At 41.3% G+C, this 24,074-nt stretch overlaps 1 protein-coding gene across 2 annotated transcripts in view; it reads left to right on the forward strand.

Moving 5' to 3' along the window:
- Positions 1-22,500, forward strand: part of LOC139538424 (polypeptide N-acetylgalactosaminyltransferase 13-like) — an 81,867-nt gene extending 59,367 nt beyond the window's left edge. Inside the window, exon 12 of one of the 2 annotated variants that reach the window (XM_071340430.1) lies at positions 10,885-22,500. In XM_071340430.1, the coding sequence (XP_071196531.1) occupies positions 10,885-11,025 (141 nt within the window). In that variant the 3' untranslated portion in view covers positions 11,026-22,500. The remainder of the gene's footprint in view (positions 1-10,884) is intronic. The other variant, XM_071340429.1, reaches the window with a different exon arrangement.
- Positions 22,501-24,074: the final 1,574 nt, after the last annotated feature.

Genomic DNA, 24,074 nt, shown 5'->3' on the forward strand with positions numbered 1-24,074 from the left:
GACTGTCTTCTGTATACCCCCCCTACCTTGTCACAACACAACTGATTAGCTCAAACGCATTAAGAAGGAAAAAAACTCTACAAATCCTTCTCATCTTCGCGCTCTCTCTTTCAAACTGAACAGGACATCAGTAGGCCTACTCCGCACATACAGATATTGAATTTGTTGGACAAATCAACAAAAAAATTAGGAAGAAGCCTTTAACTCACCTCCTAAAATGCCACTGTACACACCACAGCCATTGGTTAGGCAGCACAAAAGGCTTTAGGCCTACATTTATTTATTTATTTATTTTACCTTTATTTAACTAGGCAAGTCAGTTAAGAACAAATTCTTATTTTCAATGACGGCCTAGGAACAGTGAGTTAACTGCCTGTTCAGGGGCAGAACGACTGATTTGTACCTTGTCAGCTCGGGGATTTGAACTTGCAACCTTTCGGTTACTAGTCCAACGCTCTAACCACTAGGCTACCCTACATCATCAAGAGCAGGGCAGGCCATGGATCATAATTGGGATAGCCTATCCATTGCAGTGTGTAATGCAGTATAGCCTAGTTTTACGTTGTATCACATCCGGCCGTGAATTGGAAGTCCCATAGTGCGGCGCACAATTGGCCCGGCGTCGCCTGGGTAGGCCGTCATTGTAAATAAGAATTTGTTTTTAACTGACTTGCCTAGTTAAATAAAGGTTTAAAAAATTGAGGCCACACTAGGCACACTTGATATTGCACGCCCATCAGAGAATCAGGGATGAGGGGCAGCATCGAGCACACATCGAGATATAATAAGTAACTCATTCTCAAACACTGAGCAATATGACATTTAATCGATTACAAATTACATGACTGAAATTGAAAAAGCATGACCCTCCCTCGTTTTCCTCCGGGTTACAACATTTCAACTGCTCCCTGAGCTTTGGATTGTACAATATTTGTGACCGACCGGCTCGATTCGGTCTTTTGTAGCAAAAATGTGTTTTTACATTGGATTAAAGTAGAGACTCGGAGCTGTTAAATTGTATATCATACAATTGAGGAACTATGGGAAAGTAATTCTGCTTTGAAAGTTGCTAAACTTGTAACCCCACTTTTGAGAAAATGGCCCTTGAATATTTTGGTACACCTCCTCTTTGTCTACTTTTTTATTTAACCTTTATTTAACTAGGCAAGTCAGTTAAGATCAAATTCTTATTTACAATGACAGCCTAGGAACAGTGGGTTAACTGCCTTGTTCAGGGGCAGAACGACAGATTTTTACCTTGTCAGCTTGGGGATTTGATCTAGCAACCTTCGGTTACTGGCCCAACGCTCTAACAACTAGGCTACCTGCCGCCCCGTCTACACCCATTCAGCATTGTTCACACCCTCTTAAGTTTTAGCCCCACCCATCTCTTTAAGGATTCACATGCGAGGCCATGTGCTAAACAGAGTGAGTACGGTAGTGTAATAAACAACCAAAAATTTCAAGACTAAAGGCTGGTTTATAGTACATCTATCAACATTTCTGTATACAGTTGTCGCAGTGACATCATGATCATTTTTATTGTCGTCCGACATCAAACTTGTTGCTGTTATTTTGAAAAAGTATAAACACAAAAACGACCACCAGCAGCCTGGTGGTCCAAAATAGCATAACTGGTGTATTTTAACATCAATAAACCCATCCGTTTAAAAATGAATTTAGTATATGTCAATCTAGCAAACCTTTCTAAACAATGTTTTGGATTGTTTCTAGCTTGTTAGCTGGCTAGCCAGTTCAAATAATGACCATATCATATAGCTGACAACGTCTTTTTACTTTAGTTAATTTGTATTCGTTATTTCAGGAAAATAAACTCACAACAAGATCATTATTTACAATTTAATGGCGAGCTAATTACAGAAAATATCTTACGTTTGGAGTGTGACACATTATCTCTACACATTATCGTCTCTGGTAAACACACACTATATAAAATAAAATCTATGTTTATTTGTCACATGCACAGGAAACAGAAGGTGTAAACAGTACAGTGAATTGGTTACTTGCATAGTGGAGTATTTTGTTTAGACATGTATAGTAGGGAGAACAAGTATTTGACACACTGCTGATTTTGCAGGTTTTCCTACTTACAAAGCATGTAGAGGTCTGTAATTTTTATCATAGGTACACTTCAACTGTGAGAGACGGAATCTAAAACAAAAATCCAGAAAATCACATTGTATGATTTTTAAGTAATTAATTTGCATTTTATTGCATGACATAAGTATTTGATCACCTACCAACTAGTAAGAATTCCGGCTCTCACAGACCTGTTAGTTTTTCTTTAAGAAGCCATCCTGTTCTCCACTCATTACCTGTATAAAAGACACCTGTCCACACACTCAATCAAACAGACTCCAACCTCTCCACAATGGCCAAGACCAGAGAGCTGTGTAAGGACATCAGGGATAAATTGTAGACCTGCACAAGGCTGGGATGGGCTACAGGACAATAGGCAAGCAGCCTGGTGAGAAGGCAACAACTGTTGGCGCAATATTAGAAAATGGAAGAAGTTCAAGATGACGGTCAATCACCCTCGGTCTGGGGCTCCATGCAAGATCTCACCTCGTGGGGCATCAATGATCATGAGGAAGGTGGTGGTCTAAACTCCACTCGCCGTGTTTGGAGGAAGAAGAAGGATGAGTACAACCCCAAGAACACCATCCCAACCGTGAAGCATGGAGGTGGAAACATCATTCTTTGGGGATGCTTTTCTGCAAAGGGGACAGGACGACTGCACCATATTGAGTGGAGGATGGATGGGGCCATGTATCGCGAGATCTTGGCCAACAACCTCCTTCCCTCAGTAAGAGCATTGAAGATGGGTCGTGGCTGGGTCTTCCAGCATGACAACGACCCGAAACACACAGCCAGGGCAACTAAGGAGTGGCTCCGTAAGAAGCATCTCAAGGTCCTGGAGTGGCCTAGCCAGTCTCCAGACCTGAACCCAATAGAAATTCTTTGGAGGGAGCTGAAAGTCCGTATTGCCCAGCGACAGCCCCGAAACCTGAAGGATCTGGAGAAGGTCTGTATGGAGGAGTGGGCCAAAATCCCTGCTGCAGTGTGTGCAAACCTGGTCAAGAACTACAGGAAACATATGATCTCTGTAATTGCAAACTAAGGTTTCTGTACCAAATATTAAGTTCTGCTTTTCTGATGTATCAAATACTTATGTCATGTAATAAAATGCAAATTAATTACTTAAAAATCATACAATGTGATTTTCTGGATTTTTGTTTTAGATTCCGTCTCTCACAGTTGAAGTGTACCTATGATAAAAAATTACAGACCTCTACATGCTTTGTAAGTAGGACAACCTGCAAAATCGGCAGTGTGTCAAATACTTGTTCTCCCCACTGTAGCTAGCTAGCTAGATTTTTTTTTTTTACCATAATCCCATCTCATAACGTTACTACCCTGCATAAATCTGCAGGTAGCTAAAGCTAACCAACTAGCTAGGTTCAATGTTGGCTAGCTATCTAACATTAGGCTATAACTAGCAAGGCAAATGGCTCTGACATATGAATAATATTATTAAAAAGATCATACATGTGTTTTTAGCAATGAGCCAGCCAGCTAATGTTAGCTAGCCAGCTAACAGTACGCTTTAACTTGCAATGAAAATGACTTTCTGACAAAATCAGAAACGTATAATATCTGAACATTTAGCTAGCTAGACTCTTTTAACCGTATACATGGATGAACACTTCTTCCTCTCAGTCATGGATGCCATGGTTGGCCTTAGTTTGAAGATTTAATCCGGAGAGGTGTTTTATACAACAGCCTTCGTCTGTGTGTTCTCTTTTCGACTCCCTCCGCATTATTTGCAATGACATGCTAGAATTGTCCCTATCTCCTTAACTAGCATACTCTGCTTCCACTGAGCATTCCACTGATGTCAAAACTCGGTCCTCCAGAAAGTGGAGAGCATTAGCAACACTTATGAAGTTCTTCGTGATATCTTTACAGAAAACTCTGGCCTTTTTGTTTTATCTTATTGTCCTGCTGAAAGGTGAATTTGTCTCCCAGTGTCTGTTGGAAAGCAGACTGAACCAGGTTTTCCTCTAGGATTTTGCCTGTACTTAGCTCTATTCCATACATTTTTTCCCCCAAAAAACTCCCTAGTTCTTACCGATGACAAGCACACCCATAACATGATGCACCCACCACCATTTTGCCAAGCATACCCATAACATGATGCAGCCACCACCATTTGCCCTAAACATAATGCCTTTTGCATTCAGGACATATCAAATTTAATTTGTCACATGTGCCGAATACAACAGGTGTAAACCTTACCGTGAAATGCTAACTTACAAGCCCTTAACCAACAATGCAGTTTGAAGAAAATAAGAGTTAAATAAACTAAAGTCCAAAAATAAAATAACAGTAACGAGGCTATATACAGGGGGTACCAGTACCGAGTCAATGTGCGGAGGAGGTACAGGTTAGTCAAGGTAATAGAGGTGATATGTACATGTAGGTAGCGGTAAAGTGACTATGCATAGATAATAAACAGCGAGTAGCAGCAGTGTAAAAAACTAAAAACTAAAGGGGGGATCAATGCAAATAGTCCGGGTAGCCATTTGATTAATTGTTCTACAGTTTTATGACTTAGGGGTAGAAGCTGTTAAGGAGCCTTTTGGAACTAGACTTGGCATTCCGGTACCGCTTGGTGTGCGGTAGCAAGGAGAACAGCCTATGACTAGGGTGGCTGGATTCTTAAAAAAAAAATGTGGGCCTTCCTCTGACACTGCCTAGTATAGAGGTCCTGGATGGCAGGAAGCTTGGCCCCAGTGATGTACTGGGCCAGACGCAATACCCTCTGTAGCACCTTATGGTCGGATGCCGAGCAGTTGCCATACCAGGTGGTGATTCAACTGGTCATGATGCTCTCGTTGGTGCAGCTGTATAACTTTTTTAGGATCTGGGGACCCATGCCAAATCTTCTCAGTCTCCTGAGGGGGAGTAGGCATTGTTGTGCCCTCTTCACAACTGTCTTGGTGTGTTTGAACCATGATAGTTTGTCGGTGATGTGGACACCAAGTTACTTGTAGCTCTCGACCCGCTCCATTACAACCCTATCGATGTGAATGGGGGTGTCTTTGGTTGTCCTTTTCCTGTCGTCCACGATCAGCTCTTTTGTCTTGCTCACATTGACGGAGAGATTGTTGTCCTGGGCACCACACTGCCAGGCCTCCTCCCTATAGGCTGTCTCAGGCCTACCACCGTTGTGATCAGGCCTACCACCGTTGTGTCGCAGCAAACTTAATGATCACTAGACAAAACATTACAAACACCTAGCAGCAATGTAGATTGGTCACGAAAGTCAGAAAAGCAATCAAATGAATCACTTACCTTTGATGATCTTCGGATGTTTGCACTCATGAGACTCCCAGTTACACAATAAATGTTCCTTTTGTTCGATAAAGATTATTTTTGGAAACTTTAGAGTGTTCTCTATCCTAATCTGTCATTATATGCATATTCTAGCATCTGGGCCTGAGAAATAGGCCGTTTACATTGGGAACGTTATTTTTCCAAACATAAAAATTCTGCCTGCTAGCGTCAAGAAGTTAAGCACTCTAGTCGAAAAGGGCGTTTCCATCACACTGACACACTCTTCTGACCTCATTCGGGGCGTGACTTGGTTAATGTGCAAGACACATGAAAACTATGATCTCATTAGAAAACTAAAATCACATTCCTATCTTAACAAAAACAGTTTCATTGTTCTTTATATTTCCTACACAACGGAAAGGATGTAAACCTGACATACACAGTGTGAAAGCTCTTCAAGTTACAGTATTTTCATTATACAGTTTTTTAATGGCATCACAAAATGAACGACAATATGACATGATTATTCTTTAGATCCCCACTGACCATTCCTAACATTCCTATCTTAGAAATATTGTTCCAATATTCACTTTTTGAGCGGGTAACAGTCTCTCTAGACAAAGGCATTCCTTTGGTTGATACTGAAGAGCAGGCGAGGGTTCTCTGCTGCATAAGATTTACGATTGGCGTGAGGTGTCATAAAACAGGCCCAGTATGGCTATCTGTCAGCCATTTGCCAAGCTGATCTGAGGCCTTGGATCCTCGACCAGGAGAGTCATGACACTTGCATTGAAGTCCCCGGTCACTAGGAGCACTGCTTCTGGATGAGCATGTTCTTGTTTGCTTATGGCCGTATACAGCTCGTTGAGTGCGGTTTTAGTTCATAAAGTTAATTTCTATGCCACATTTTTTGCAGTTTTACTTTAGTGCCTTATTGTGAACAGGATGCATGTTTTGGAATATTTTATTCTGTACAAGCATCCTTCTTTTCACTCTGTCATTTAGGTTAGTATTGTGGAGTAACTACAATGTTGTTGATATATCCTCAGTTTTCTCTTATCACAGCCATTAAACTGTGTAACTGTTTTAAAGTCACCATTGGCCTCATGGTTAAATCTCTGAGCGTTTTCCTTCCTCCCTGGCAACTGAGTATGGAAGGACGCCTGTATCTTTGTAGTGACTGGGTATTGATACATCTTCCAAAGTGTAATTAATAACTTCACCATGCTCAAAGGGATATATAATGTCTGCCTTTTCTTTTTTGTACCCTACTAATAGGTGCCCTACTTTGCTAGGCATTGGAAAAACTCCCTGGTCTTTGTGGTTGAATCTGTGTTTGAAATTCACTGCTCGACTGAGGGACCTTACAGATAAATGTATGTGTGAGGTTCAGAAATTAGGTAGTCATTCAAAACTCATGTTAAGCTATTGTTGCACACGGAGTGAGTCCATGCAACTTATTATGTGACTTGTTAAACACATTTTACACTTGAACTGATTTAGGCTTGCCATAAAAAAGGGGTTGAATACTTATTGACTCAAGACGTTTCAGCTTTTTAGTAAACATTTCTAAAAACATAATTCCACTTTGACATGATGGGGTATTATGTGTAAGCCAGTGACATTTAATCCATTTTAAATTCAGTCTGTAACACAACAAAATGTTGGAAAGTTAAGGGGTGTGAATACTTTCCAAAGGCACTGTAGGTAGAGTAAATGCGAGACTCTTCTGTGTATTGTTGCATTGAAGGAAGCATAAGCTCAAATATGCACAATCACATACAAACCATCTTGGTTTGTGCTACCCATTCAAAACATAAAGGCTGTATATGGATCTGAAAATGTCCTATACAGCTTCAGGACAACCTTACCTCAAAGCAGTGGCGGTGTATTCATGGATGCCAAGGGAAGCCAGGCTTCCCCCGCAAAAAGTATAAAAAAATAAAAGAATTGGGCTTTCATTAAAAAAAATCTATTCACAAGAGGCTGTATGTATCTCACTGGAGAAAGCATTCGATCGAACGAAACAGCGCCCCTCTGTCTCAGTATGTGTAGCGTGTCTATCTGATGCTGTCTGGTCAGAAAGTGTATGACATTGTTGCCACCCATTGAATGCAAGGGAAGCCAGCAAGCATTTGGCCTCACTTGATAAAAATATATAAAATAATAGCCAATCAGCATTGAGCTAAACTACGTGAGCTCAGCTGTGTGTGGTCCTGGCGCACCAAAAAAAAGTGTCAAGGGAAGCCAGTTTGGATTTGGTTTAAGACCAATCACATCACAAGCCAAACGTCATTATTGACAGAAAAAAATTGAATTGTTGCATCTTGTTGTGTTGTTGTCCTCTGTTGGCTAGCTAGCTAACTAAAATCATCCCTTTCCTCCACCGTTGGAGATAGAGACTTGTGGTTTTACTTAATTCTTCGTACTGCCTATGATTATAATGGTGATTCTGATCCAACCATAAATTCATACATTGTGCCCCTGGCCTGAGAAGATGGAAGTTCAACATATAGCTAGATGTAGTAGGCTAATGTTAACTAGCTGGCCTGGCGTATCGTTGACCATGAAAGGAAGTTAGGCTAGTGAGCAAGTATTTTAGCCTGGTAGCTTAGGACAACAAAAACTAAAAGTGTGTACTGTATGACAGAGTCATAGACCGTTTAGGCAACATGAAAGAGGAGGATGGCATTGTGTTTCTCTGTAAGTAGGGTGAGTCAACATGTTTTTTCTACTTGCATGCACGCACGCGCACACACACAACACACACACAAAAATCAGTACCATGGACAGCCACATCATATTTAGCTTACGTTGATTGGACTGAATAGTTTTTGGTATCTTTAAGTCGTCACTGTATTAGACTAAGCAGAGGTGATTTGATGATGTTGAAATGTTGAAGTTGAAATGGTGCTGGAGTAGTGGAGGCAGCTCCTGTTTTCTTTGCAACTTGCCGTAACTCTAACTCAATAGCTGTTTAGTAGTCCGAAAATGTCGGAAACATTAACTTGCTTGACCATGCTGTAGGTCATGTAACTGGTTGTTACATGCAATATGTTTTGTGGATTTCACCGGAAAAATGTTGCTCTGCGGTTTTGTAATGAAACAAATGTGTATTATTAGAATGTATTCTGCCACTGCGTCTTCTTATTGTCTCGGCATTAGGCCTATATATCACGGTGTTAAGTTATAGGAACTAACAGATTATAGAGCACACAACGCAGTTATCACAACACACAGGTTTTAATATGGCTTTTTTTCTGGATTGGCTTCCCTGGTGATTTTACCCACGCATCGCTACTGCCTCAGTCAAAGACAATCACTGCTGCAAAGTCTACATACGGACCATTTTCTATTGTTGAATCAGTGTCACGAACGTTAGAATGATTGTCGGACCAAAGTGCAGCGTGGTATGGTTCCATCATCTTTTATTAGAAGTGAAACACACAGAAAACAATAAAGCGCAAAACGAAACGTGAAGCTAATGTAGTGCTCGCAGGCAACTAGACATAGACAAGATCCCACAAAAACCCAGTGGGAAAAGGCTGCCTAAATATGATCCCCAATCAGAGACAACGATAGACAGCTGCCTCTGATTGGGAACCATACCAGGCCAACATAGAAATAAAAAAACTAGAGTACCCACCCTAGTCACACCCCGACCTAACCAAATTAGAGAATAAAAGGCTCTCTAAGGTCAGGGTTTGACAATCAGTGTGTTCTTCGTCATGTGCTGTATTCATTTATTGATTATTACTAAAACCTCATATTACTAATGATTTTTCATTTAACTTGACGGTAACAATGCTTATGTCTCTCAGTTACACTGCAGGAAAATGTATTCCTTCATTAATTAAATAGATTTTATGAAGCCCTTTTTACATCAGAAGTTGTCACACAGTGCTAACCCAGCCTAGACCCCAAAGAGCACAGCAGAGGTGAGAGCACAATGGCCAGGAAAAACTGCCTAGAAGGAAACTCATTGCATTTAATCAAACCCTTAAGCAATAGGAATGGGGAATAACGATTCTAGCATTCTGTCAACCTATAATACAAAGTCAATCCTCATTGGTCTGAGGTGTCACTTGGATTTAGTGTGTACCAGTCACACATTGTTTTGGAAAACTCCTCTGGGATGTGTGAAGGATGTGCCAAAAGAACATATAACAGTCTGTCTTCCTCTGCAATTTATATAATATATATTAAAAGTTTAGCTATTCATGCCAAACACTCTATTACCTTAAAGTTGCGAGCTCATCTGATTGCTATTCAACTGTACGGTACACAAGGAGGGACAGATTGCAGATTGCAGCTATTCTACTGTACTTCTACAATGGCTCTGCATGATGACTGGTGTCCCAACGCACACAGAGCTGTATCACATTAACACACACACACCTGCAGCACCTGACACCATTCAAGTCGGTCTGATTCCCAACCATTTCCTCCCATCTCCTCTCAGTAGCCTACCTATTGATTTTCTAATCAATAGCCCTTTTCACAGAATCTGTCCATGTGAAATTGAGTATGTGAGAAGAACAAAAGAATCAGCCTCATATGCCACAGGCTTACAGGCCAGAACACAAGGTGTAAATGGGGGGAATCCCTCTCTGTTACCAATAGGTCATCTCATGAGAGAAATTGACCTGGATTGAATTGAAATGGTGATAACAAGAAGAAAACACAACACACAATGAGCTGGAGATTCATGATGGAGAAATCTGTTCTGACGGGTTACACTACTGGTTGGGCTGTTGCTCCCTACAGACCTACATACTTTTTTGATGTCGTTTAACAATATATGTCATGGCTCTTTGAAAGAGAATTGCATTTTCCTTCCTTAAGAAGTGAAACACGGCCATAACGGTAAGAATTGGATTCTGCCATCTGCACTCTGTATGGTCATTATGACAAGAGTAACGACCGCCAACGGAGGTATAAACTGGCTAAGTACATTACCTCTGAGAGAGAGTGGCCATAAGTGGTTAATTAAGAGCTTTTATGTCTCCTCTCCTTGCCATTCGTTTTGGGGCTTAGGTATCGACATGGGAAATTCAGCCATCGTTGTGACGGCACTCAGATTGATTTCTACCAAACTAATCCTCCTGAGGTGAAGTCCTCGGGTACATTCAGGAGCATTCGTTTTTTATCACAACATTTATTTTGAAAGGTTTGACACTTATTTAGCCGAACATAAGTCAGCATCATTTCAATACCCAATGATGACGTTTCTGTAAATTAAATGTAATCCACATACAAGCTGCTGGGGAAGATACTGCAAAATCTGTATGAGTGGGTGGAAAACATCAATTTTAAAATATGTTGAAGTGGTGCTCATCTGTAAATCTAATCTACCCAGAAACCATCTCTCTGGCTGCAGGTGGAGCAGAGGCCAGAATCTCGGCTCACATTTTGCAGTGCCCATGTGTTTAGTGCGTAATGCTCATTCACCCGTGTGTGTGTGTGCGTGTCTGTGTGTGTGTGTGCCTGTTTCTGCCTGTCTGCCTGCGCCTCTCTCCCCAGCGGCTGACCTTGCTGCATGTCAACAGTAACCAATGTCTGGACATGCCTACTGAGGAGGACAAGATGGTGCCCACCCTGAGAGACTGCACAGGCAGCCGCTCCCAGCAGTGGCTCCTCCGCAACATGACACTGACGCTCTGATCTGACCCAGGAGTAGGACCTCCACATTCACTCACCACCACACCGGCCAGCCTCGCCACCACCTAAACTGGCCACTACCTCACCTCGCTCCACCAGGTGTCTTTTGTCATGCACGTGTTCCTGCCTCCTTCAGCACTCGCGGGTGGGGAAGAAGCAGGCAGGCAGCAGCCTGTAGTATTTTACTATGGGGCTTCGGAGGCTCTGCAAGGTCTTTATCTGAGATATCTGCTCCTCCCATTCAGTCAATATTACACAAAGTGGTTGCCTAGAGGTTGACCGGCACACTCTCAGCCAGAGCTCTCTGTATGGTTGAATCATCTGGGCGGGTCTGTAGTGACGGTGACTAACACTTTTACACATGGAGGAAGCTGGAATCAGTGATACTGTATATGTCTGATGGCTCTCAGGGTCGTCATGTGTGAGGTCAGAGTTCAGACTTTAGTACAGCAGAAGCACCAATAGCAGGATAGCATTTCCTAGACAGAGCGTTGTAGTATGCGTCTGTGGGGCCTCATAGACGATCTACTCTGGCTCTGTACATAAGTGTTTTGTTTAAAGTGCAACCCTGCAAGGTTGATTATTCTGTTCTATGATATTGTACACCCCCAATTCATATCTATGTCGGAACCACCTGTAAATCTGAGGATGAAGGGTCTAAGGGTAAGGGTTGTTGTCAGGGCCAGGGACAGTCGTTTCAGGGAGCGGGTGCTAAAAATGAAAAAAGGGCACCCACTGCCCCCCCCCGACCCCCTCTCACCCCAAAAATAAGACTTTCATAATTCAGATCTTGAAATTCATAACATACATTTTTGAGCATAGGCCTATTTATTTCAGCAACACACTCACTCATCACAAATTGTAAGCAAGCTAGTTAGCTACAGTGCCTCCTAAAGACATGATTGACATCGGGAAAAGAGGGATGTTGATGATTGTTGTAAATCTGCTAGTTAGCTACCTCAATATTTTTTTTTACTGATTGTGATTTATCTTCCATGCTCTTAAATAATAACTTCATAATATAATATTTATAATCTAACTCATGATATACACTGAGTGTACAAAATATTAGGAACACCTTACTAATATTGAGTTGCACCCCTTTTGCCTCAATTCATCAGGGCATGGACTCTACATGGTGCCGAAAGCGTTCCACACGGATGCTGGCCCGTTTTGACTCCAATGCTTCCACAGTTGTGCCAAGTTGGCTGGATGTCCTTTGGGTGGTGGACCATTCTTGATACACACGGAAACTGTTAAGCGTGAAAAAAACAGCAGCGTTGCAGTTCTTGACACACTCAAACCGGTGCGCCTGGCACCTACTACCATACCCTGTTCAAAGGCACTTAAATATTTTGTCTTGCCCATTCACCCTCTGAATGGCACACATACACAATCCATGTCTCAATTGTCTCTAGGCTTAAAAATCCGTCTTTAACTTGTCTCATTCCCTTCATCTACACTGATGGTGGATTTAACAAGTGACCTCGATAAGGGATCATAGCTTTCATCTGGATTCACCTAGTCAGTCTATGTCATGGAAAGAGCAGGTGTTCCTAATATTTTCTACACTCAGTGTATGGCTGGCTAGCTGGTGGTTTGTGTGGATATTTTAGTGTATGGTGGTTAGCCAGATTCTATACTACCTGTGTTCAGTGCTTCATTTGTAAATCTGGAGGTGCCGGAGCAAAAAGTGAGTGCGAGAGAGAGGGGTGAACAGTGGAGCTCTGATGTACCAGAACTCATGAGAAAAAAAATCACCTTTATAATAAAGCATTGCATTACGGAAGTCAAGAGAGGACATATTAATAAAAATAAAGAATTCCCTCGTTATGTCGCGATCACAACTTATTTATCTCACGATCACTATATAACAAAAGTTGATTTGTCGAGATCACGAGATAATCAGAAGTACCAAGCATCACTCATTCATTTGTTCAGATGCACAATCAGTGGCGCCCCCAGAAATTGTTCATAGGGGTGGCCGGATGGGGCCACTGACAATCTTGGGGTGGCACACCAAAAGCCATAACTGAATTTCAGGAATTCTATTATGCTGTTGTAGTATATAGGCTAGTTGAAAACTATGTCAATATGAGAGTTAAGGAATCACATACTGATATACTTTGGTTTCTTATTTTACAGTTAATGTTACTAATTATCTGATGTGCATAGACTAATACCGGTACAGTTAACATTTTGAGTTCCACAACAATCCTGTTTTAATGTGTTATGTATCTGTATATACATGTGTTAGGCGATTCATTGTTCTTCAAATAGGCTAGTTGTCCTTTTCCTTAAAAAGACAAATATACAGCTTTAATTTGAATTAGTACATTGATTGTAAGGAACAAAACATTTACTGGGAACAAGCCTACTCAAGTTTAAAAACACCATACAGACGCCTACAATTATTTTCAATACAGTTCTATTTGGCTGTTGCTGTGTCTTGTTATAAACAAAAATATTATATTATATATGTCCAAAAATCAAAAACAAAACAGCATAATCATGGACAACAATGTATATTTTACTCTAGCCTACTCACAACCTATTTATATCCCTGCTTTATGAGGACACATAATTTTCAATACAGATTTATTCGCCTGTTGCTGTGTCTTTTGGAAAACACATCCACAAAATCCTCAAGATTTATGGCCCTAGCCCTTCTTGACTCCACACTTAACACCCCCAAATTGCTCAATCGCTCGTCACTCATTGTATTTCTCAAGACAGTCTTGAAAAACTGTGCTCACGTGCTACAGTGCTCACAGGTAATGCAAGTGTAATTTTACAACGTTTAAACATCTCGTGGAACACCTCCCTATATGGCTCAAGGAAGACTGTGAGCTCTTATTAAACTGGTTGGTGTTTCCATGCCACTAGTTTGCTTCCTATCAAGAATTCGCTTAAGCTGAGGGATCTCATATTCTAGATCCTCAGTGCTGCAGTTGTATTGTGAGGCAAATGGAAACACTACATTTTTCTCACAAAATGTAGGACTGCAGGGATTTCAAGGCTTGTATCCCTTGCATTATGTCACAATTTTCTTTAGAAAATCTTCCCATCACCTCAGAGAGAAGCACATCAACAATTGGAATGAATGAACCTGCCCGAAATGACTCTTTATCTGTGTTGACCTGTCTTTGAACTATTGGAGTGGAAATGTAATACCCTTCAAGCCTAGAGCTTGGTGTGACCTGACGCCCTGGAGGTGCAACATCCGATGTTGTATCAATGTTCAATGTGTCAACAAGAGAATCAACAAGGGTAACAGCCGTGCCCAAATTGAGTTGTGGGGACTGTAAAATATCTCACCAAAAACATTGGTGAATGTTACAAGGAGGCCAACAAACTAGATCTATTTGGGCTAATAGACCTCTTGGGGTCTGTTCTTGCCTCTACAGCTCTGTCACCATTTCTCTCTTCAGATATTTCTTTCAGTAGACGTATGATGGCTGGCAGTCTGTCCCTCACTGTCTTGCAAGCATTGTACCTACATGCCCACCGTGTCTCTATCAGCCTTTGTAACTCTCTCGGGGCCCCCTGAAACATTTCCCTCTGTACCTCTAGCCACCTTTGGTGCACATATGACCCTGACCCAAAGACATACAGTTTCTGCAAAAGAGAAAATAAACAATATGCTTCAGGGATGCATTTCACACTGTCAACTAATACTACAGTTAAGCAATGTGCATTGCATTGAACATAAAAAGCTAAAGGGGACTCTGATTTAATGGGGCCTCTGGCACAATTGTGTTCTTTCCGCTCATGACAGAGGCACCATCATATACTTGCCCTACTAGGTGGTTTCTGTAGTCAAGGCCATAATTCTGCAGTATTTGTACAATTGTCTGTGAAAGTGCTGCGGCATCCAGGCGCTCTGCTGCTTCAAAGGTGAGGAAACTTTCACATATTGACCCATTGTACTAGTATCGAATTACAAAGGACATCTGTTCCTTCTTGCTTATGTCTTTGGTCTCGTCGACCATAATGCTGAAAGCCTCACTTTGTGCAACTTCACTAATTATCGAGGTGCGGACCATTTCAGCCAGGCAATCAATTATTTTGTTTTGTGTACTATGCCCAACGTATGTTGCATTTCTTTGACTTTTCATTTTTCTTTTGACTGTGTGATCATGCTTGGCTAGCAGTTCCATAATAGAGAGGGGATGTCCTTCATTTTGACCTTCCGTTTCTTTGTGCTCTCTGGGTAAATTTTGCGTAGCTGTGAGGAGCAGGGTTTCTCCAACAGTTTTTATGTACTCTCTATTTTCCCTCACTAATGTATTATATTCTGCATTTAAGGAGGCTGAGAGAGAGCATTTGCTTGCAGTTGACTTTTCATATTCTGCCCATGCTAACATAGCATTAGTATGTGATTCTGATTTGGCATGGCCTACAAATCCCTCATCTTTGTAAGTTGCTTTTTTCAAATTTCTTAACCCCTCTTCAGATGTAAACACTGAATCACCTGAGGAGGGGAGACTGAAGTGCCGGCAGGCATAGCAGTAGACAGTCTTTACTCTGAGAGTATTTCAGCCATTTACAGTGCCTTGCAAAAGTATTCATCCCCCTTGGCGTTTTAACTATTTTGTTGCATTACAACCTGTAATTTAAATTGATTTTTATTAGGATTTCATGTAATGGACATACATAAAATAGTCCAAATTGGTGAAGTGAAATGTAAAAAATTACTTGTTTCAAAGAATTCAAAATATAAAACGGAAAAGTGGTGCGTGCATATGTATTCACCCCTAAATAAGATCTGGTGCACCCAATTTACCTTCAGAAGTCACAATGTTAGTTAAATAAAGTCCACCTGTGTGCAATCTAAGTGTCACGTGATGTGTCACATGATCTCAGTATATATACACCTGTTCTGAAAGGCCCCAGAGTCTGTAACACCACTAAGCAAGGGCACTAAGCAAGGGGAACCATGAAGACCAAGGAGCTCTCCAAACAGGTCAGGGACAAAGTTGTGGAGAAGTACAGATCAGGGTTGGGTTATAAAAAATATCTGAAACTTTGAACATCCCACAGAGCACAATTAAATCCATTATTAAAAAATGGAAAGAATATGGCACCACAACAAACCTGCCAATAGAGGGCCACCCACCAAAACTCATGGACCAGGCAAGGAGGGCATTAATCAGAGAGGCAACAAAGAGACCAAAGATAACCCTGAAGGAGCTGCAAAGCTCCACAGCGGACATTGGAGTATCTGTCCATAGGACCACTTTAATCAGTACACTCCACAGAAGTGGGCTTTACAGAAGAGTGGCCAGAAAAAAAGCCATTGCTTAAAGAAAACGATAAGCAAACACGTTTGGTGTTCGCCAAAAGGCGTGTGGGAGACTACCCAAACATATGTAAGAAGGTACTCTGGTCAGATGAGAGTAAAGGGAAACGCTATGTCTGTTGCAAACCCAACACTTCTCATCACCCCGAGAACACCATCCCCACAGTGAAGCATGGTGGTGGCAGCATTATGCTGTTTTTCATCGCCAGGGACTGGGAAACTGGTCAGAATTGAAGGAATGATGGATGGCGCTAACTATAGGGAAACCTGTTTCAGTCTTCCAGAAATTTGAGACTGGGACGGAGGTTCACCTTCTAGCAGGACAATGACCCTAAGCATACTGCTAAAGCAACACTTGAGTGTTTTAAAGGGAAAACATTTAAATGTCTTGGAATGGCCTAGTTAAAGCCCAGACCTCAATCAAATTGAGAATCTGTGGTATGACTTAAAGATTGCTGTACACCAGCAGAACCCATCCTACTTGAGCTGGAGTAGTTTTGCCTTGAAGAATGGGCAAAAATCCCAGCGGCTAGATGTGCCAAGCGTATAGAGACATACCCCAAGAGACTTGCAGCTGTAATTGCTGCAAATGGTGGCTCTACAAAGTATTGACTTGGGGGAGGGGGGGTGAATAGTTATGCACACTCAATTTTTCAGTTTTTTGTCTTATTTCTTGCTTGTTTCAAAATGAAAAATATTTTGCCTCTTCAAAGTGTTGTGTTTACATGTTGTGTAAATCAAATGATACAAACCCCCCAAAAATCCATTTAAATTACAGGTTGTAAGGCAACAAAATAGGAAAAATGCCAAGGGTGGTGAATACTTTCTCAAGGCACTATATGCGTTCTGTACCACTCTTTCATGAAGCCCCATCTTCTATCCCCCTGAAGGGTTCGAGGGAAAATCTTCAGATGTGGCTGTTTGGGCCCCTCTGCTCTTGACTGGGATATATCTAGGATGAAACAAGAGGCAAAATCAATTATTCTGATTTAAAAATAATAATAATAATAATAACATGAGTAGCTAGCCCCTCTCCATAGTAATTACCGATTACATTTGTAATATCGGCCAATAGACAATTCTATTCAGGTTATTCAAACTCAACTACCAATAAACATGAATCAGAAGGCTTTATGTGATTATGTCATGACTCATAACTCAATGTAGAAACGCTATAACCATACATTTATCCAGATAACGTTACTCTCTCTAGCCATCCATTTCAGAATCAGGGGCACTGTCACACCGTCATAACTTCACCTGTTGGTCCAGGAATGGGTTGTGAATAGCTCTAGCTGAGTCCTGCCTCGCTTGGTTGTCAACCTCTGTGACTGTTGTTGCTGCCTGTTCTGCACTTTCGTGCCATGCTGCTATCTGTTGTTCTTCACTGTGGTCTGTCACTGATGCTGCCTGTGTCTGTTCGTCGCTGTCATGTTCTGCCTCTGTTCTGTCATGCTCTCTTGCTGCCTCTGCCTGTTCATTGGCTTGCTCAATGATGTTATCATCATCTTCGACTGCATCCTCACTAACGTTAACCCTCTGCTGCTGCTCCCCTGTTGGCTGAGTCTCCCCTGTACTACTCTTCTTCTTAAAGAAAGAAGAGAGATCTGTGGACTTTATCATTGTTTGCAAATTTACATAGCTTACTAGCTACGATTAGTTACTGTAGCTAACGCTATACCAGCCCATAACGTCAGCTAGCTAGATGCTCTGGCAGTCCTAAGTTCATCAAGTGGTTTGAAAATCATTCTAGAAAGTTACGATAACTCTAACTATATGCTGCAGAGTAACCTTAATGTATAAACTAGCTAGCTAAGCCCCCCCAATACCTAATTTAGCTAACTAATGTAAGCTAGCTAGGTAATTCAACACTGTCAAAAAACTAACAGTTTACTGAATAATTTTTTTTTTTTTTACTATAAGTAGTATTGTATGACTTACTTACCCGTTAGCAGTCTGGTGGTCTCAACTCAATTCTGCAGGCAGCTGCCAGCTAGGCTAGCTTCTGATGATGCCACCAGAGACACGAGGCTGAGCTCCGAAGCTGCTGTCCATGAGGCAGACTGTCTTCTGGCAGTGCACTGTGCAGCAGCAGGCCGGGGGAGGGGGGACAGGGGTCGAAGTGTGACGCAGTGACGGACGGTCAAAAGCGGCTGGCTGGCTATGCATTTATTTTCTTTCACATTAACTATTATGAAAAATATACATTATTGATTTATATGAATTGTACCTAATGTAAAATATCAGATAGAAGCATATTATGCATACTCGGAAGCATATTATGCATATGCGACTCGCGAGGGGGGACAAGTTTTGAGGCCAGCAATTGTATCAGTGTGGCCGCGGTCCCCCCTGGCCACCCCTTGGCAGTGCCACTGTAAACAATAACCAACTCACCAAGGAGCCCTATGGCTGCATTGATCGCATTTAAGCCCTGAACGATGCCTGACAGGCAGCACTGTCTCCTAGGCTGTGTGCCACAGCCAATCGCATGCAAGGAACAACGCAGCTAACGTGGCTAGTAATTGTGAGCTAGCTAGCTAGTCTTGTTGGCTAGCAAGCTTGCTTGTTATCTATGCTGGTTGTTAGCTTGCATAACTGATATGTATATAATTATAAGGGTCACTTCATGTTTTGTGGATAATTTTACAATTGACAGTGGGTGAGCTCCATTCCTGACAGGCTGACCAGATAATTCAGTTTCAGAGGCTGGTAAATCAGGATGCTGCCTTGTAGGCTGTTTTATAGTTAAGCCTCTGTGCAGGCAGATTAGCTGTCAAAGCTCTTGATCATATATATAACGGACTGACTGTTAATCTGCCTGCAAGGAGCTTTACAGATGAAACAGCCTACAAGACAGCATGCTGATTTATCGGCCTCTGAGGCTGCTATTGAATCTGATTGCCTGTCAGGAATGGAGCTCATCCACTCTGTACATTTCTATATTATCCATAAGTGTCCCTTACAAATATACACATATCAATTATGCAACTCACAACCAGCATAGTTAACAACACTACCTAGCTAGCTCGCTCGCTCACAAGATTAGCGTTGTTGCTTGCATGCGATTGGCAGTGGTCTGGGCTGCCTGTCAGGCATCATTCAGGGCTTAAATGCCTCACAAGGGCTTAGCTCAAGGTAAGGGACATTGAGCTTACTAGCATTCCAACTTATAAACTGATAATGAGCTCCAAACACAAATGAAAGCATGATGTTAACATGAAATGTACCATCCCTTAGTGTAGCAATCAATAAAAACATATGCGCTGATCCACCGTGTGCTCTGACGCCTCAGCCATACTGTCAATCTATCATCAATACGTCCACTCCTATTTATAAAGTTTATCTCGTGATCTCGACAAAACAACTTTTATTTATGACGTGATCATGAGAAAATGATCTTGTGACCTCGAAAAAACGACTTTTGTTATATAGTGATCATGAGATAAATAAGTTGTGATCTCGACATAACGAGGGAATAGTTTTTTTATTCATATGTCCTCTCTGGACATTTCCCTAGTGGCATAGAGCAGTAGAGTAGAGGTGCTTACAGAAGCTGCACACATGGAGAACATTTTTAGTAACGTAGGGTCCGAAAACAATTGGGCCTTTTTATAAATGCATGTCATGCAACTCTACGTAAATTTACATGACTGGAGCTTTGGCAGAATCTTTTTTAATACCGCACAAATGACCAAAATGGCAGGCTACTTTGACACTGACAAACAGAATCTGAGCTCAATAAAAGCAACTTTGTCTTGAATCCATCAATAGCCTGGGCCTAGGTGTGTGGAGACACACATATTTACAATATGAGGAGGACATTATAGTCCTAAAAAAGCTTTCCGGTTTCATTGACTCACCCAATGATGCGCCGCTCACTCACCGGCAATGGCTGATGCACTCGTGGCAAAAGCTGATCTCTCTCTTGTAAATAATGTTCGCTGAAATGGCCTATTTGCAAGTTAATAAAATGTTGTGGTAGCCTACAGCAGACAGATTCGAGTCTTCTCTTTTCAGCAGGAGCCATTTGCTTTCCAGCCTGTGTTTCCCGCAATTGTATATGCTGTTCACAGACCGCGTTCCTGACTGTAGACTATGCCTTGTGATTGGGCTCCACACAATCCACAGCTAAGCAATTTTTTAAAATTAGCTATTGATCCTTTGTGGCTAAATTATAGGCCTACTCTTGGTGCAGTAGGCTATTCTGAATGATTTAATTTATTTCTGAACAGACAGCAGTAATTCTGTAACTTTGCCAAATGTATTTCAATTGATCAGGTTTCCTGCAGCACCTCCAGCTCCCTTCCTGTGGCTATGATTCTATAAGGAAATGAATGATGAAGTGCTGCTGCATATCAGCCAACCAGACCGAATATTGATGATGATGTAAATCAAGTGATATCAAGTGTTAATCAAATGTTATGCTTCTATGGTTTGTCAGTACTGTTGACATTTAAACTAGATAGCTTGTTACACACACTCGACTGGTGACCCGTATCACAAGCCATGCATGTTTGGATACCGGGCGTGCGCAATATCCGTACAGGGTTGACTGGGTAAAATGCACAACCAGGTGCACATGAGCTCCGTACAGGGCAGACCAACGGATGGGTGGGGGGTGGCGAAACTTGACGACTTGGGGGCAGTGGGTTCAGAACAACAACTACAAGAACTTTATACAAAAAAAGAATGAGTGACCACCCAATATTGAGTGGAACGGCAAAGTCCCAGGGGGTCTGCCATAGGTAGACCCCTATCTGTGCACATGCCTTGTTGTTGGTGATGGGTGCATTAAGAGGATGAAAAAACTCAAAACATTGGAGGTGATACAGAACTCCTGTATGGATGCACGTAGCTGCCAAGAAAATCAGTGTGCTTTGCCTCAGAAAGTCAAGCAGAGTATTTATCACAGAATGCAGTTATTTGTTTTTGACCATTTTTTACATAGAAATCATTTTTCCCCTAAATATTTCTACTGCACTGTATCATTGTTAGCTCCCCAAAACGTTGGATTGTTTATTTGTTCTATTTTATTTGGGATACATTTGTCTGTTTTAAGGTTTCCTTAAACGTATACATCATGTTCATCACTTGTATTATCATAGTTTACTCATCATTAGCACGATACTTTATGACCAATTTTTTGCCCGATCTAAACATAAAGCAGAAATGATCCGTAGACATATAAAGGTAGTGAATTCTTTTAGAATGTTGACTGAATATCAAGTTTCTAGTTGATTGAATTAAGCTATTGTGAAAATGAGTCATATTTAGTCTAAAGATCTCCGAAACATCGAGCATTAGTGAATAAATCGATGTGAACGATGTCAACAGTATAATGGTATATAAACTCCTCATATTATTTAACCACTTTACTGTACCATTTTGATCATCAGTCAAACAGGTATCCTAAATCGTACCCTATTCCCTATATATCACACTACTATTGGCCAGGTCTCATAGTAGTGCACTAAATAGGTAATAGGGTGCCATTTGGGACGCATACAAAATGGCTTGATATGGTCAACATGTTAGCTCCTTTAAGAAAGTGGAACAACTATTTGTTCTTCAATGGACTGTCGAACTGGAGCAGCTGACATGTGTAGTGTAAATAACTAACGCTGTCAATCATCATAGTAACTGTACATACAGAACCAATTATTTTTCTAAGATGCTGTAAAACTTCAAAGCCCCATTGAAATGTAAAACGTGGCATGGTTATGTATTTTAAGGCATTGCTGTGCGCTGTTCAGAAATATCAATGAAACACTGTTATTGCTTTCTTGGGGTTTATGAGGTTCATCAGCTCTACCATCAACACAAACCCACAAATGACCTAATGGACATTACTGTACATGAGAGAGATATTACTCTGTTTCATTTGTTTTTATGTTGAAACTATATCAATGCTTGAACACTGTCATATCTATGCCTATTGTTTGTTTGGCATTCAGACTCGAATTGAATGAACTTCATATATATTTATTGTTTATATTTTGACCTACTGTAGGTTATATTTATGTGCATGGTACTACAATAGGAATGTACTATAGATTGTTTCAACTTTGAACTGTTACACTGTACATTTATTGGTCTAAAGTGATGTATGTTACCTGTTTGTACATTTTTGTAAAAAAAAAAAGAAGCAATAAAAAATGTTTTAAAAAAGGCTAGATGGAATCACGCATTTTGTTACTGGTGATGATACGTACAAATAAAACTGTGAACAACAATACATTTGTTGTTGATTAAACCTTTCTGTTGAAACTTTTAAGGCCCCAGTGTGTCTTCCTTCTTATCTCTAATCTACTGGGATGCATCCAAAATGGGACCCTATTCCCTATATAGTGCACCACATTTGACCAGGGCCCATAGGAATCTAGGTCCTGGTCAAAAGTAGTGCACTATATAGGGAATAGGGTGCCATTTGGGACTTAACGCTAATATCTGCTACTAGGAAGCTGGCAGCGCTTTTAACCATGGCTCAATAATAGGCTCATTATACTGTAGGTGTTAGGTCAGGGCTAGGGGTTAGGCTATGGACGAAGTCCAGATAAGACTGGGGCCGGGACAACAAATCTCTTGACAACAAACGATTTCACACTAATTTGGTTTATAGAGGCCGTACATGGCTGTATAACTGTCTCAAAGGCTATTTGCATAATTTGTATGTAACATTTCGATGCCACAACTTAATTGCTTTACTGTATATTTCTATTTTCCCCGCCCACGTCAGAGAAGGGGAGTTTTTTTTTTTAATGAACATTTGTTAACCTCCCCAAGGCAACCACTCCAGTGTAATTAACAACTCCTCATGGGGCCCAATCTGAGTTAGGCTGAGCAACACTTCAGCACCTCTGCACAGCGGTAGGCAGCAAGGCACTCCGAGGCAGGCACACTAAGCCAGCAGCAATCAGCCAGGCTCACACCTTTGGGCAGCTACAGGGCCTGGACAGACAGATCTGGACATATGGGGATAAGATAGCCACACAGGGACCAGGGCTGCCATTACAGGGTGAGATGGTTTAAAATAATGGCCTAATGGAGACGTTATCTGACTGGGCTTGCTGTGGCTCTAAGAGGTAGAGCATTTTTCATTTAACCTTTATTTAACTAGGCAAGTCAGTTAAGAACAAATTCTTATTTTACAATGACGTCCTACCCCGGCCTAACCCGGACCAATTGTGCACCACCCTATGGGACTCCCGATCACAGCCAGTTATGATACAGCCCAGGATCAAACCAGGGTCTGTAGTGATGCCTCTAGCACTGAGATGCAGTGCCTTAGACCGCTGCGCCACTCGGGAGCCACTGCATGATCAGTGCCCCTCACCATGGAGACAGCCATGGGTTTAATGCTTTTTTTTCGTTTGTCTCCTGTACCATCAGGGACACACTGTAACACAGAAAGGATTGCAATTCTGACATTGTTACGGGATTTTTGTGTTTAATTACTAAAATATGTATACATTTGACTTAGAATTATAACTAAACAGAATACTACTATATTACTGTAAGAATGAATCTTATTATAATCATAATGTTGAATGTTATGTGTTCCTTGTTAGAAAGAATGGGTTTATCTTCAGACAGGCTAGAATGATGTCTCTACCCAGGGAGGGGAAAGACCTTGGGTTGGTTGCAGATAGTTTAACAGGTGGCAGACAGTAATGAGAACTCTAACTATACTGCCATTGTATCCGAGAGGAGGATGGACATTAAAACCTATGACATCATCTTTATTATA

The sequence above is a fragment of the Salvelinus alpinus genome, chromosome 14 (assembly GCF_045679555.1).
Source record: "Salvelinus alpinus chromosome 14, SLU_Salpinus.1, whole genome shotgun sequence".
In the NCBI taxonomy this organism is placed as follows: Eukaryota; Metazoa; Chordata; class Actinopteri; order Salmoniformes; family Salmonidae; genus Salvelinus; species Salvelinus alpinus.